Genomic DNA, 14,772 nt, shown 5'->3' with positions numbered 1-14,772 from the left:
CCCTGGAGACATCCCAGGCCAGGCTGGACGGGGCTCTGAGCAACCTGAGCTGGTGAAGATGTCCCTGCTCATGGCAGGGGTGGCGCTGGGGGAGATTTGAAAGTCCCTCTCAACTCAAACCGGTCTGTAACTCTGATCCTGGGGCTCTGCCCGCCCCGGGTCTCGCCCCCATGGCCCCGCCCCTTTCCCAAACCACGCTCCCATAGCCACGCCCCTTTACCCCAAAGCCACGCCCCTTTCTCCAAGCCCCGCTCCCACGCCGCTTCCCCTTTCCCCTCCCCGTTACGTCCCCTCCGTCAGGGCCCCGCCCCTTTCCCTCCAGGCCACACCTCTGTCCCCGCCCACCGCTGTTAAATTCCCCCATGAGGCCCCGGAACTGTTTTTCTCGCCCCGTGCGTTCCTCCGGGCCCTTTGCGCCAGCTCCGTTTCCGGTAAGGGCAGGCGTGGGCGTGGATTGGACCCGGCGGCGTCACGTGAGCGCCCGGCGTCCGGGGAAGCTCCCCGGTGAACTTCCGGTCGGTACCGCGGTCCGCTGCGAGCGGCGGGTCCGGGGCGTCCGCTGCACCGGGGCCTCCCCGCACCTGCACTCAGCCGGGACCCGCTGAGCGGGAGCCCCGGGAAGGCCCCGGGGGGTTGTGGTGTCACCCCCTGCTTTGGGTACCAGGCCCATTCCCTTCCCCGGCGAACATGGAGTTCGCGGAGCTCATCAAGACCCCCCGGGCGGACAACGTGGTTCTGCACCAGCCGCTGCTGCAGGCCCTGGAGGGGACCCTGTGCCTGACGGGACATCACCTCATCTTCTCCTCCCGGCGCCGCGATAACGCCGAGGAGCTGTGGCTGCTGCACTCCAACATCGATTCCATCGAAAAAAGGTATTTTATTCCTATTTTCCTTGCTTGATGGCGCCTCGTTTGGGGTTGGAAAGTGGTTGTCAAGACTGGCTGGTGCCTCATGCTGCTCACAGGTCTGGAGAGGAGAATGCACAGAGCACTGGGCAGGTTGATTCTCAGTCTGTTTAGATATTTGATAATTTATATTAAGATTTTTTTTTTGTCCTATATAGAGTTGGAATTTTTATGTGTAAACACGTTTGTCATTTGTGCTCCGTATTAATTCTTCACCATAGGTTGGATATTAGGAAAATATTCTTCCTGGAAGGGGCTGTCGGGCATTGGAACAGGCTGCCCAGGGCAGTGCTGGAGTCACCATCCCTGGAGGGGTTTAAAAGACATTTAGATGAGGTTCTTAGGTACCTGGTTTAGTGGTGGAGTTGGGTTATGGTTGGACTCGATCTTGAAGTTCTCTTGCAACTGAAACGATTCTATTCATCAGTAGCTCTTGAAATGCCTTTTATAAAGGATGCAGCTTTACCCCTGTTCAACAGAGGTGGAAGCTGAGGTGCTGGTGAAGTGATTTGCTTTGTGTTACCCTGCAAAAGCGACGGCAGATGTGAAATCCAGACTTTCTCAGCCCTGTGTCAGCCTTCTGCCTCTCGACATCATCACCCGCTTATTCCCCAAACTGCTCACGGAATTCAGTAACTCTTTAACAGCTCACTCCTCATAGGAACAACATGGTGAAGCCGAACTGTAGCTGCAGCGCTCAATTTTATTTTCACGCATCCTCTTTTGGTTCAGGGAATTCAGAGATTCATTTTCTTACCCTCGCTTCTGTCTGCTTTATGTGGACCCCCACCCCATCACACTTCCCTCACTGAGTGGCTGTCACATCTCACCTGGTTGTTGTGTTCTTTCTCACCTTTGTCTTTTTTAACTTTCCTTGTCATAGTTATTTATTTTTTCTTAATTAAAAAGTCAGCCCACTGTTTTCCTCACATTTTAAGGCAACCTGGGAGAATATACTTCCTGGCTGCATTCAAGTAGAGACTGGACAATGCCTTCAGACACATGGTGTGAATTTTAGGTTTGTCCTGTGCATGGACAGGAGTTGGACTCGATGATCCTTGTGGGTCCCTTCCAGCTCAGGACATTCTGTGATTTCTGGTAAAATTTCTGGTAAAATCAAGCAGCAGCAATTAAAAATAGCAGGTGACCTATGAGTCTGAGAACGGGTGAAGTGCTGGATGCTGATTAAGTTTGTTCCCATGTTCCTGGTTTCTTTGAGCATTTCTGAGAAATGCTGCATCTTGGCCTGAGGGTGGAGAGGAACAGACTGATGGAAACCTGAGGAAATCATTCCCATCTAGTTTTGCTCCATCATCAGGGCGGTTTGGCCTCCCCCCTCCTCGCTGCTTGAACTAAACCAGCCGTAGCTCCATTTCGAATATCATTGTACACAAGCTTTTATTTCTTTTTTATTTTTTAATGAGTTTAGTTGCAGTTACAATGTAATTTAATACCAACTGAGCAAGGAACATTCGAAGTTGTGGCGAGGGAGTGGTGCGTCATGTACGTGATTTATAACAGATTTAACTACGTCTGCAGATACTCTCAGCCCTAATTGCCAGCCCTCGTTTCTAGAGCAGATGTTTTCCTCCCTGAGAGAAGCTTTGTGTGAATGTAACTGCAATGAAGCTTGGTGATATAAAAGAATAAGAGTGTGTTTTTCCTCAGTGCAGGAGAGAATGGAATAACAAGGCTCTTAAACCAATAAAGGTTGGAGAAAGGTCCAGTTTAGCACCAATAAAGGTTGTAGAAAGGTCCAGTTTAGCACTGCTTCATGTTATCGGTGCACAACAGTTTTGCCAGGTTCATGACATCTGTTCTCCCACCTCCCTAACGTGAATGTCTTTTGTACAAAACAGTGTTTTCCCTCATTATCTGATGATCAAACTGCTGCTAAAATTTGTGTAGCTTTTTAAGCAATTTAAATATGACTTGTAGGGTTTCTTGAAGTGCAACAGTCTCTAGTGATCTCCTATGATGTTTTTGCATAAAGAAATATGGAAAGGAAGCACAGCCCTGGCGATGAGTTGTAGCTGCACTGTTACTACATTGAGGATCTGTGAAACAGAGCTGCAACGAGGGCAAGTGATGCACAGAATGGCTCTGTTGGAGTTACAGAACTGCTCTGTCAAAACGCCTGCAGTTCTTCCTTCAGCACTGCCCAGATGTAATAATAATTGTAAGTTAAATTACCTTTTGTAGCACAGGTGAAGCAACCCAAAGCTTAGTGATGGGGATCCCTGTGGAGTGTGGACAGCTCTGCCCTTCCTTTTACTTCCTTTTTCCCTTTAGGACAAGGGGCAATGGATACAAACTGGAATACGGGAGGTTCCACTTAAATATGAGAAGAAAATTCTTCTCAGTGAGGGTGGCAGAGCCTGGCCCAGGCTGCCCAGGGGGGTTGTGGAGTCTCCTTCTGTGCAGACATTCCAACCCGCCTGGACACCTTCCTGTGTAACCTCATCTGGGTGTTCCTGCTCCATGGTGGGATTGCACTGGATGAGCTTCCCAGGGCCCTTCCAACCCCTGACATTCTGGGATTCTGTGATTACAATCGTAGAATCATTTTAATTGGAAAAGATCCTCAAGACCATCGAATCCAACCATTAACCCATCTCTGGCACTAAACCATTTTCCTAAGAACCTCATCTAAATGTCTTTTAAAACCCTCCAGGGATGGTGACTCCAGCACTGCCCTGGGCAGCCTGTTCCAATGCCCCACAGCCCTTTGGGGAAGAAATTGTTCCCCACATCTAACCTCAACCTCCCGTGGTGCAACTTGAGGCCGTTTCCTCTGCTCCTGGTGCTTGTTCCTGGGGAGCAGAGCCCGACCCCCCTGGCTCCAAGCTCCTTTCAGGCAGTTCAGAGATCAGAAGGTCTCCCCTCAGCTCCTGTTCTCCAGCTGAACCCCCCAGGTCCCTCAGCCGCTCCCATCACACTTGTGCTCCAGCCCCTCACCAGCTCCGTTCCCTTCTCTCCACTCGCTCCAGCACCTCAAGGCCTTTCTTGGCCTGTTGGGCCACGAGGGACTGAAACTTGGTCCTTCAGGTTTCACTGCTTCTTGCATTGCCCTTGGCTGCTGCAGGCACTGCTGTGGCGTATGAGGAGACTCAGCTGCTTTTCATTAGTTCACTGCTTTGTGGAATAAAATCTACAGCATTTCTGTGAATGCAAGTGGCTGGTTAAGGTATAGAAAATACTCAGTTTCTGTTCAGGCATCATCCTTCTTTCAGGTATTATGAAGGACTGGAGAGGGCGTCTGTGCGCTGCGCATGTGTTGTAACCCAGAGGGTTTTCTGCGTTGAGTTGTGGTGATAAAACCTTAACTCCTCTGGGGTCTGCAGAGCAAATGTCTCTGTGGGACTGCAGGTATCAGAAACCAAACTTTCTTGTTTAAAATAACAGAGGAGTGTAATGTAGCCAGACTGAAGGGTTATTTTAAAAATTAATTTCAACTCAAATGCTTGTAGCAATCCTCAAAGTTTCACCACATGACTGTAATGAAACACAAAACTTGCAGCTCAAGCTTCCAGTACTATCAGGAAATACCTGAGCATATATTGGTTTTGGTGTTTTAAAGAAGAAGAAAAGAGAGAGAGAAAGAGAGATAGAGAAAATCTTCTCTATCTTGTGATATTTACACTTCCACTCACTTCCATATCACAAGGATGGAATTAAAAAACAAAAGTGGAGATCAGCTGGCAAATAGCAAAGAGAGGGTTTGTTTTTTGAAACTGTGGTATTACAGACAAATTATTGCTAAAGGAGTTTTGTCACGTAGGCAAGTGTTGTGGGGAGAGCTGTAATACCTCATCATACCTTACAAAATCCTGTTCCTGAGAGACTCTTTCTTCCTGTCTTGCTGTAGGTTTGTGGGCTCACTGGGCACCGTCATTATAAAATGCAAAGATCTGCGGATTATTCAGCTGGATATACCTGGAATGGAGGAGTGTTTGAACATTGCAAACTCCATAGAGGTAAGAATTCATCATGATAAATCATACTTGTGGTCTCAGATGTTGATCAGACCTCAACCTTCACAGCTTTTTGTTTTCGAGTTACGAAGGTTTTAATGGCTATTCTGGAAGGCAAATGAGAGTTGGCATATTTCCTTCCAGTTGTTATAATATTGCTTGTTGCTTGTAGGTGTTCTTTAAAAAAAACAAACAGCTTCCATCTTTTCTTGATCAAATATTTCGCATTAGGGAAAGTGAAGCTCAGCTTCATTATGCTGGAGCATGAGGAGGCAAAACCAAATCCGTCTGGATGAGTTTCACATATCTCAAGCCAAGTTAAGTGACTGAGTTTAAGTTCTGTGGTTAGTCACCAGGTAAATGTGGCGTAGGATGTGTCCCATTAGTTATACCTGCTCAGGGGGCACCTTTCTCATCCTTTAATGGTTCTGTTACATAGTGTAGCCTGCAGAAATGATGCACAAATCCCCGGTTACAGTTAAATTGTCTGTTATCTCTGTTTATGCTACTGTTTTTATGTGCATTACACTACCCTACAGGTCACTTAGTATTTCAAGCTTAACAGCTGGATACTTTTGGGTGGCTTAAGTTTGCCCCACCAACATTAGAGCAAAACATTATTTGCCTTTTTTTTTTTTTAATAAAATAGCAGTTTGAATGAATTAAGTATTTATTTCTCACCACACAGGCACTTTCCACCTTGGATTCTGTCACTCTGATGTATCCCTTCTTCTACCGGCCCATGTTTGAAATCGTTGAGGATGGCTGGCGCTCTTTTCTGCCTGAACAAGAATTTGAGCTCCTCAGTTCAATGGTAGGTTGGATCTTGAGGATCTGCACGGACATTTGGATGTACTTGTGCAAGTAATTTGTGGTTATTTCATCCAGTAGTAGCAGGAGTGGAAATCTTGGATAGTAAAAAGCTGTTTTGTGCTGGGTGGAAAGTGAGTGTTGTTCAAATATTCATTCTGGAAACATCAGGCATTTCTGTTTATGTGCTAAATATTCCTGTGTTTCACCTTCTACAAAGGGATTTTTGAGGCCTTTTTGAAAGTTACCTGGGAGGACATGAAGGTAGGAAATGTTTTTGTCGTTTGGGGATGGCTTCCTTATTGTAAGAACAAATTTAGAATTGCTAAGGATTTCTTAGCCAGATGCCCAGTTTGAAACATTCTTCACTCAGGTCCATGCTGGAGAAATATTGGGGTGTTTACACAGCAGGAAATTTCCAGCTGTATTCTTCCAGGTGCTGTGAGCACAAGTTGATATTATTTTGGTACCTGTAGGTTAGGAATAGTTCTTGTGGCATTGCCTGTTGTATCTGTTATTCCAACTTCATTTTCAAATGCTGGATTTGATATATTTGGAGCTGGCTTGGTTGCAGATTGCCTGTTTCAGTAGTGCCTTGGGTTGGCATCTCTGTGTTCCAGGTCTTTGTTTCACATTAAATATGTGCACTTGCTGCGTCATCTCAGGTTTCTGAGACCACATCCATTAGTACAGCATCAAAAAAGATCAATTTTTTTCTTCTATCTGCAACTCAGCTTGTCTGCAGTGTGTATCGCTTCCTGTTTATGACTAATAACAGCATAATATGATAAGCTTGACCAGATTCATGATGAAATCACTAGAATATTAAAGGAGTTCAAGAATCTTCCTATTTTTATCTCATAATGGGAGTACTTTCACATACCTCATCTTCATCTGTTGCCAAAAGACATACAAACTGACCTGTTAGAATAACTAGCACCACAGTTTTGGTTTTAATTTCAGCTGGGCAGGTCCAACGTGTGATCAGAGCGTTCTCCTGTTTGGAGGCAAAGCAGCAGCTGCTTTCCCAGCTCAGCAGAGGAACCTTTGCAGACGCCACGATGAGAATCGAAAGGCCTGAAGCTGCAATGGTGTCTGGTGAGGAGGGAGGAGTGTGAGGGCAGGACTGAAGGCGCAGCAGAAGAAAATCCCTCAAACCTCAGTGGAAAATTGCAGCAGATGGTTCTGCTTCTATTCACATTTTGCTTTCTACGTAGCTGAAATCCTTCTTAGATTTCAGGGATCCAATCACTTCTGATGGTTGTATTTACCATCCAGATGCTAACGTGGATCCGGTGTTATGCTACTTTTTTTTTGTCCTTTTTCTTTCAGAGGTTTAAAAGTGCCCTGGTAGCTTATTTGTGGATCTCTTGGCCTTCTGAACATATGTTCCTTGAAAGTCTTAAATTTAAAAACCTAATTGCTTTACAGCGTTACATTTCAAGGGCAATAATTCATTTCTTTAAAATACGTGTGTCTTAACAGCTGTTGATTAATTCTTGGCTTTTAACCCAAAACTTCAGACACTACTCCTGTTAAAACAAATGATGACAAAAGCCATGTCCAAGTGGCTTACTCCTCCTGAACAACAGATAAAAGTATTGTTGACCAAATATTTCTTGTTCCATATTTAAACTTTATACCGTGACAGACTAGAAAAAGTAAATGGTTGATGTATTCTTTTCTTCTCCCATAAGTCAAATGAGTGGAATTCAGGTTACCTCCCTATCCATTAAATCATCCATCTGCATCTGTTATGCTTTACCTTCCCCAATATGGTAACAACTTGTCAAAAAGCTGCTTTTCACCCACGCTGCAGCTCTGGTAATGTATTAATTCCACAATTGTCTGCCAGGGGAGAGTTGTTTTAAAATTGGCACATTCTGTAATGGCAAAATAAAACTGTGAAAGTTAAGATTTAAAAATTAAGTAATACTTTTAAAATTTAGATAATATATTATGATGTTATACCATATAATAATAATTTATCTGTTTGTTTGGGCATATATTGTGTCAAATGTGTTTTTCTCGCAACACATACACCCCCTGTGCGATTTCACTCCATTGCATTGATTGGCAAAGTGTCATCTAACGTTGCATTTAAAATTCGATAGCAAACATTCAAGTACTCATCCCCTACTGAAATACTGTCACAGCATTCTTGCATTTAGTCCATGAAGGTGTTGAGGGAAGAATCATTAAAGCAAATGACTTCATTTGATCTAAAAAAATAAAATGAGGGAATTAAGTTTTGGTGGGTTGGTGGAGACTCCACAACCTCCCTGGGCAGCCTGGGCCAGGCTCTGGCACCCTCGCCATGAAGAAGTTTCTTCTCATATTTAAGTGGAACCTCTTGTGTTCCAGTTTGTACCCATTGCCCCTTGTCCTATCACTGGTTGTCACCGAGAAGAGCCTGGCTCCATCCTCCTGACACTCACCCTTTGTATATCTGTAAACATTAATGAGGTCACCCCTCAGTCTCCTCCAAGCTCCAGAGCCCCAGCTCCCTCAGCCTTTCCTCCCACGGGAGATGCTCCACTCCCTTCAGCATCTTGGTGGCTGCGCTGGACTCTCTCCAGCAGTTCCCTGTCCTGCTGGAACTGAGGGGCCACAACTGGACACAATATTCCAGGTGTGGTCTCCCCAGGGCAGAGCAGAGGGGCAGGAGAACCTCTCTTCACTGTGTGTGTCACCTGTTAGTTTTCTTTGGACGGGTCAGTATGGCTTTTGTCGAACAATTATTTCATGAACTACTGTTGTGATAGATCCAGTGTATCAAGAGAATTAAGTCATGTGAAGAAATCATCTCCGTATTTCATAAAATGTGACAGCAAAAACTCCACAGTGCCTGCAGGCTCCAAATTATTATCCTGCGAGATGAGATGTTAAAGGTACTACAGACAAATATATGCACAGAGTAAAAGATGCACAAGATAGTAAATGTTTGCTCATCCAGCTTGTGGTTATGTTTTTGCTTGAAGAACTAGGTACTACATGAGATCTGGTTTGGTTACAGGTATGTCAGGTGAAATTCTTGTAAAAATTGGGATTCTTCACTGTACTGCTGCATAGCCACTGGAATTAAGAGTATACACAAAGGGGTTGATATTTTTTGAGAAGTCAGAGAAGAGCTAATAGGTTTCTCTACTGCCAAATTCTGTAACTGCAGGATTCTGGAAATTCAGTTTCTTCTTAAAGTTAAGTGGACATGAGAAGTTTGCACACTAACAGTATAATTAACATGAAGGTATTTAACTGCCACAACTTTCTCCCTTCTCCCTCCCTTCCCTTCTCCCTCCCTTCCCTTCTCCCTCCCTTCCCTTCTCCCTCCCTTCCCTTCTCCCTCCCTTCCCTTCTCCCTCCCTTCCCTTCTCCCTCCCTTCCCTTCTCCCTCCCTTCCCTTCTCCCTCCCTTCCCTTCTCCCTCCCTTCCCTTCTCCCTCCCTTCCCTTCTCCCTCCCTTCCCTTCTCCCTCCCTTCCCTTCTCCCTCCCTTCCCTTCTCCCCCCAACCCCTGCCCCTTCCACTTTGTTGTAGGAAAGAACTCAAGTTTCTGGACAGCTCAGCTGTGCTTTATCTACTGTCCTGGAGCTTCTTAAAACTGAATTTTCTGGTTTTGGGCTCAGTTCTCAATGGTGGGGATAGCCCACATTCTGCTCTTATCAGACAAGCATCAGTCTTTGCATCTGTTGTTCTTCTTGTCCACCCACATGCTGTCACTAACAGGGCTCGTTGCCTTCTGCCTGTTCCTTGGGAGTCATCTGTCTGCTGCTTTGCGAGGTCCTTGCTGGTTTCTTGACTTTTCTTTTAAGGCTTATTAGTAGAGCTTGAATTGTTTCACAGAGTTTTGTGGAAAACCTCTCCTAGCAATTGTAAGTTTTGGAAGCAAATTTTGGCTAAAACTGTTGGTTTAGCCTATAGCTTGAAAATCAGTATATCTAAACAAGTTCTAAGATGAGAAAAGTAGAAATGTAAGAGTTAATCCTGCACTGTGTTTAAGAAAATATTTCTATTTTCTTTCTTTGGAGTCACACAGAATCACAGAATGGACTGGGTTGGAAAAGACCTCAGAGGTCATCAAGTCCAACCCTTGGTCCAACTCCAGTCCATTGACTAGATCATGGCACTAAGTGCCACGTCCAGTCTCAGTTGAAAAACCTCCAGGGCCGGTGAGTCCAGCACCTCCCTGGGCAGCCATTCCAATGCCTGACCACTCTCTCTGCACAGAATTGCTTTCTGATCTCCAGCCTCAATTTCCCCTGGCAGAGTTGAAGCCCATGGCCCCTTGTCCTATTGCTGATGCCTGGGAGAAGAGCCCAATCCCCACCTGGCTAGAACTGCCCTTCAGGTAGTTCTAGAGAGTGCTGAGCTCACCTCTGAGCCTCCTCTTCTCCAGACTAAACAAGCCCAGCTCCCTCAGCCTCTCCCCATAGGGTTTGTGTTCAAGTCCCTTCCCCAGTCTTGTTGCTCTTCTCTGGACCCGCTCCAGCACTTCAATCTCTTTCCTGAGCTGAGGGGCCCAGAACTGAACACAATACTCCAGGTGTGGCCTCCCCAGTGCAGAGCACAGGGGAAGGATCACTGCCCTTGTCCTGCTGACCACGCTAGTTTGGATACAGGATTCCTCTCCTTCCCTTTCTCCACCTCTCCTAATCCTTTACTGCTTCCATCCTTAACTGTTTAGGTTTTTTCTGATTCCCTATAGTACAGATCTCTCGCTGGGAGAAGTAAATGTTAACTTTGTAGTTTCTCGGAGTTTCACGCTCTTCCAGTTAGTAATGGCAATTTTTTTTCTTCCAAATTGCGGACATACCCCAAGCAGAAGCCAGGAGGAGGTTTGCACTGTTGGTTTTACTATCTGATTCGTGCTGGAATATATTTTAGCAGCCTGAAGCTGGCATTGCACAGGTAAACTGGGTCTCTGCAGAAGTAGTCGTGCTGCAGAAGATAAATGGTGCTAATTGCTGCCCTGCTCCTCCTCCTTCCCACATAACAGCAAATTATAACTGAAAGACATAACAGTATCTTCTCTCTCATGTTATAGATGGTGAGGGGAGGAGGTTACGGGCAGTGTTAAATTATCAAAGTGGGAGATAAATCAGATGGATCCATTCCTTTCCATACTGGTGATACCAGTGACAGCCGCTCTCTCAGAAAGCACACGGGAGTTTTCATTTTGCCTTCTCTTCATCCAATATGGCAGTAAGATATTTATTAGTTCTGTTCTGTATCCATGCATACTCTTTTATTTGTAAACAAATTATGGAATCTCAGAATGGTTGAGGTTGGAAGGGACCTCTGGAGATCATCCAGTCCAACCCACCTGCTAAAGCAGGGTCACCTGGAGTACAACTGAACACCGTTGGATGAAATCTGCTGTAATTTAACACAGACACCCCAAAAAGCTGTAAAAAATGGTTGGTGCATTAAAAGCTTGAACAATTTCCACCTATGATGTGATTGCCAGAGGTGATTTAACTTTGCACCTGGGCGAACCTATGCGTTTTATAAAATACAGATGTTGAGGGAAGCTGTTTTGAGGCTAATGAATAATGAAATAAGCTTACAACAGGGCTGGTACAAGTCTGCCTGGATATGCTACTGAACACAGGTAGCAGTTGCTGTTTCGGTGATGATAATACACACATGTACCTTTCCCAACAGCTTTCTCATAGGCTGCCACCAAAAGGGACAATTTTGGTGTCTCCTACACTGCACACTTGGGATCTGCTGATGATGAAGCAGTGTTGTGACTCAGATCAGCTTGTTCATCTGATATCAAAGCTTAATCACCAGAAAACCTCTCTAAATCAATCCTAGTTTTCCATTGGGCCGGTCAGATGGATTTATATCCATTTGCCATTCAGGAGGTCGGAACCCTCTAGAAGAAAGGAAAGAGGAACAGAGACTTATTTCTGCTCAGAGCTGGGTGATTAATTCATGCTAAACCAGCCTGCCTGAATCAGCATGGGTTTTTTGTTACTACATTACTACATAATTTAAATGTTTTCCTCTTCTCTTACTTTCTGGGAGACCCAAGTTACCCCTCTGCCTTTTTGTCTTGCTGAAGCTTTCTTGGAGCACAAACGAGCGGAGTTTTTTTGTGGCATCTCTATGAGGTCTCTGCCCTCAAATGCTCCTGAGCCTGTACCAAAACCCCCTCAACTGAGGAGTTACTTAAGGTCTTGTTCGCTGTCTCGCACCTTTGTCTGTGCAAGGGAGTTTATAAGAAAGAAAGCAAAAAGATACCTTGGTAGCAGCTGCCTGTTTCTCTTCAAAAGTTATTTTTTTATATTACATTTTAATTTATTTGTGTCTGGAGCTTTTACAGGCAAATTTGACTGCGATTCTGCTACTACTTCTAAGAATTTCACGCTGCTGCTAAAATCCAAAGATGTAGAGTCTTCTGGGTCGTTTTCCCCACCAAGACTCCTGCCAGCAGGTTTTGTTGGCCGTAAGGATACAGGAGAAGGATGCGCTGACTGGAGATGCAGCTCAGCCAAAGCCACCGTCCTGCTATCGAGGACCACGAGCTCAGTTCCCTGCCAAATTTTAGGCAAGGTTCTGCTGAGTGCTACGTGCCCCTGGGGAAAATTTGTATCTCATGTTTATTTGGTGTCCTGCGATGGTGTCCTTAACGCAGGAGACAGGGATGTGGTACCAGCCCAGAAGCAACAAGCCCTCCATGAAGGTTTAGCCTGTCCAAGGCTGAAGTTAGGGCAGCGTCAGCTCTTCCAGCCTGGACTTTGGTAAACGAGGGCTCCTCGTTAGTGAGGCCGCTCGTTAACCTTTGGTTTTGCCTGGGATGGAGGCAAATCCTGTGTCTGACGCCAGGTCTCTGGTAGCCCATGTTCTTGTGCCAAGTGCCCACGAGGGTGCGGGAGGACAATATTCAGCACTTCTTTTACAAGTGTTTGTAGGTCACCATGAGACCTCTGTGCATGACACCTGCTGGAGAGATGTCTTTGGAGGAATGGTTGTGGTGGTTTACATAAAGCACAGCCTGTAGAAAAGAACCAACCTGGAGATGTTAAATTGCAATATCAGCCTCAAAGCAGCTTCATTGTCTGGAGTTGGTGGATGTTCTTCCTTTTTGACTGGCAGCGTTCTTGTGGACAGCATTACTAACTCTGCTTTCAGCACAAATAGAGGTTTGCGCAGATGTTATTTGCATTTATATCAACTTTTTTCTCCTAAATCTGCTGATTTAGGAATATATTGGAGAAGATAAGGCTCTGGGGAGACATTATTATGTCCTTTCATTACTTAAAAGGGGCCAATAAGAAAGATGGGGACAGACTTTTGAGCAGGGCCTGTTGCGGTAGGACAGGGGTTGATGGTTTTAAACTAAAGGAGGGAGATTCAGGCCAGACATGAGGAAGAAATTGTTGACAATGAGGGTGGTGAGAGCCTGTCCCAGGTTGGCCAAAGAGGTGGTGGATGAACCATCCCTGGAGATATCTCAGGCCAGGCTGGACGGGGCTCTGGGGCTTGTTTATTCTTGAAGAGCATCCTTTTGGTCACATTTTTGTTGGAGACAGGATATAGTACTGACTGGGTTTAATCTGTCTGATTAGCATAATTATGCTGTTACGGAGGGACCAGATTCCTGGATGAACAAAAGTGTTTATGCCGATAGAGACAACTGAGCTTTCATCTGTGGTGCAAGTGGGATAGGTCACTGATATCACTCTGTGCGTGCTTTATTCTGATTACGAAAGTTCTGCTTCCCTTGTACGTTATGCCATAACTGTAATATTCTGGTTTTTGACCCGAAGCCTTTACGTTCTTATCTTTTTCAGACAACTGAATGGCGTCTAAGCTATGTCAATAAGGAATTCTCCATCTGTTCCTCCTACCCTCCGGTTGTCATTGTCCCCGAATCCGTCAGTGATGACGAACTTCGGAGAGTTGCCTTGTTTCGCCAGGGCGGTCGCTTCCCAGTCCTCAGCTATTATCATACGAAGAACAAGATGGTAAGCTGCATTTGAGTAATGGTTTTACTTGAGGGAAGTGTAAGAATCTGTTTAATGAAAAAAAACCCAAAAAACAAAACAAACAACTCATGCTCCAGACTTAATACAGATCACGAGATGTTGACTTGTTTTCTTTTCCAACTTATTCAATGCAATGAACCTGGTTCTGGGGGATGGAATGAGTAATCTCCATCTTAGAAAGAGCTATTAATGTGCTGGTTTGGGAGCGTATGTGGCACAAGCTTGCTCGTGAGATGAGACTTGCAAAGCCACCGCTGGCACCCTTACTTGCTTCATCTGCCAAGAGGCTTCATGCTGGAAGGATGGCAGAAACCACATTGTCCTGTCTCGGGGTGCTGGGCTGTCTCCTCCATAACAGTCACAATGACAGCACGTGTGCCAGAGCCAGCACCACTTCTGCTGGGGAACTGTCGAACGAGCCATCAGAACAATCTGTTCTCCGAGTCTGTCAGTATAACGTGTCAGGAGTAGCAAATTTTTGGTGTCGTGCAGATTTTACCACCTTTTGGCGAGCCAAAAATCTAATTGAGTGACTGATAAGCTATAATTAAGAAATGCACTTCATGCAATTCTTGAGGAATTCTTTACCTCTTGCTGATGTAACCCAGTCTGAGGATGTTGGGGTGTCCAACCTGTGGCTTACAAACCTGATCCAGGCTTCTGAGTCAAATGCTCTAATGTGCTCTCACCTCCTGTTGCCAAGATTGTAAGCCTGGAATTAGAGGATGTCAGGTCTGACTTAGCATTATACTTTGGGTTTGTTTTTTTTCCTTTGCTTTAAAATCAGCCATCAACAACCTTCCTAACAGTCCTGCTTTCTGCTTTTTCTCAGCTCGACTGAAAACTGTTAAAGGAGGATTTCTTCAATTATCTCTCTGAATTTTGCGTGTTTTAAGTGCGAGGAATATAATGTCATTTGGCTCGGAGGGCTTGAGCTTGTGACAGTAACACTGTCTGTCACATTGCTTTTCTGACTCGCAGCGTAGCTGGGGTTGCTGACTGGCTGCCCTCACACTTTAGTTATCATTTGAGTGGCTGCGATGCTTTCTGAATTGAAAGGCATTTCCTAAAGAGAAATCTCAGCTCGT

At 45.2% G+C, this 14,772-nt stretch overlaps 1 protein-coding gene across 1 annotated transcript in view; it reads left to right on the top strand.

Moving 5' to 3' along the window:
• The first annotated feature begins 595 nt into the window (after window positions 1-595).
• The window catches only part of MTMR9 (myotubularin related protein 9), a 28,465-nt gene continuing 14,288 nt past the window's right edge, over window positions 596-14,772 (top strand). The window contains exons 1-4 of the mRNA XM_082049823.1: window positions 596-872; window positions 4,774-4,882; window positions 5,568-5,693; window positions 13,490-13,663. Of these exons, the coding sequence (XP_081905949.1) occupies window positions 688-872; window positions 4,774-4,882; window positions 5,568-5,693; window positions 13,490-13,663 (594 nt within the window). The 5' untranslated portion in view covers window positions 596-687. The remainder of the gene's footprint in view (window positions 873-4,773; window positions 4,883-5,567; window positions 5,694-13,489; window positions 13,664-14,772) is intronic.

The sequence above is a fragment of the Streptopelia decaocto genome, assembly GCF_964273445.1.
Source record: "Streptopelia decaocto genome assembly, chromosome: 3".
In the NCBI taxonomy this organism is placed as follows: Eukaryota; Metazoa; Chordata; class Aves; order Columbiformes; family Columbidae; genus Streptopelia; species Streptopelia decaocto.
This window is presented reverse-complemented; position numbering and strand designations above follow the sequence as displayed.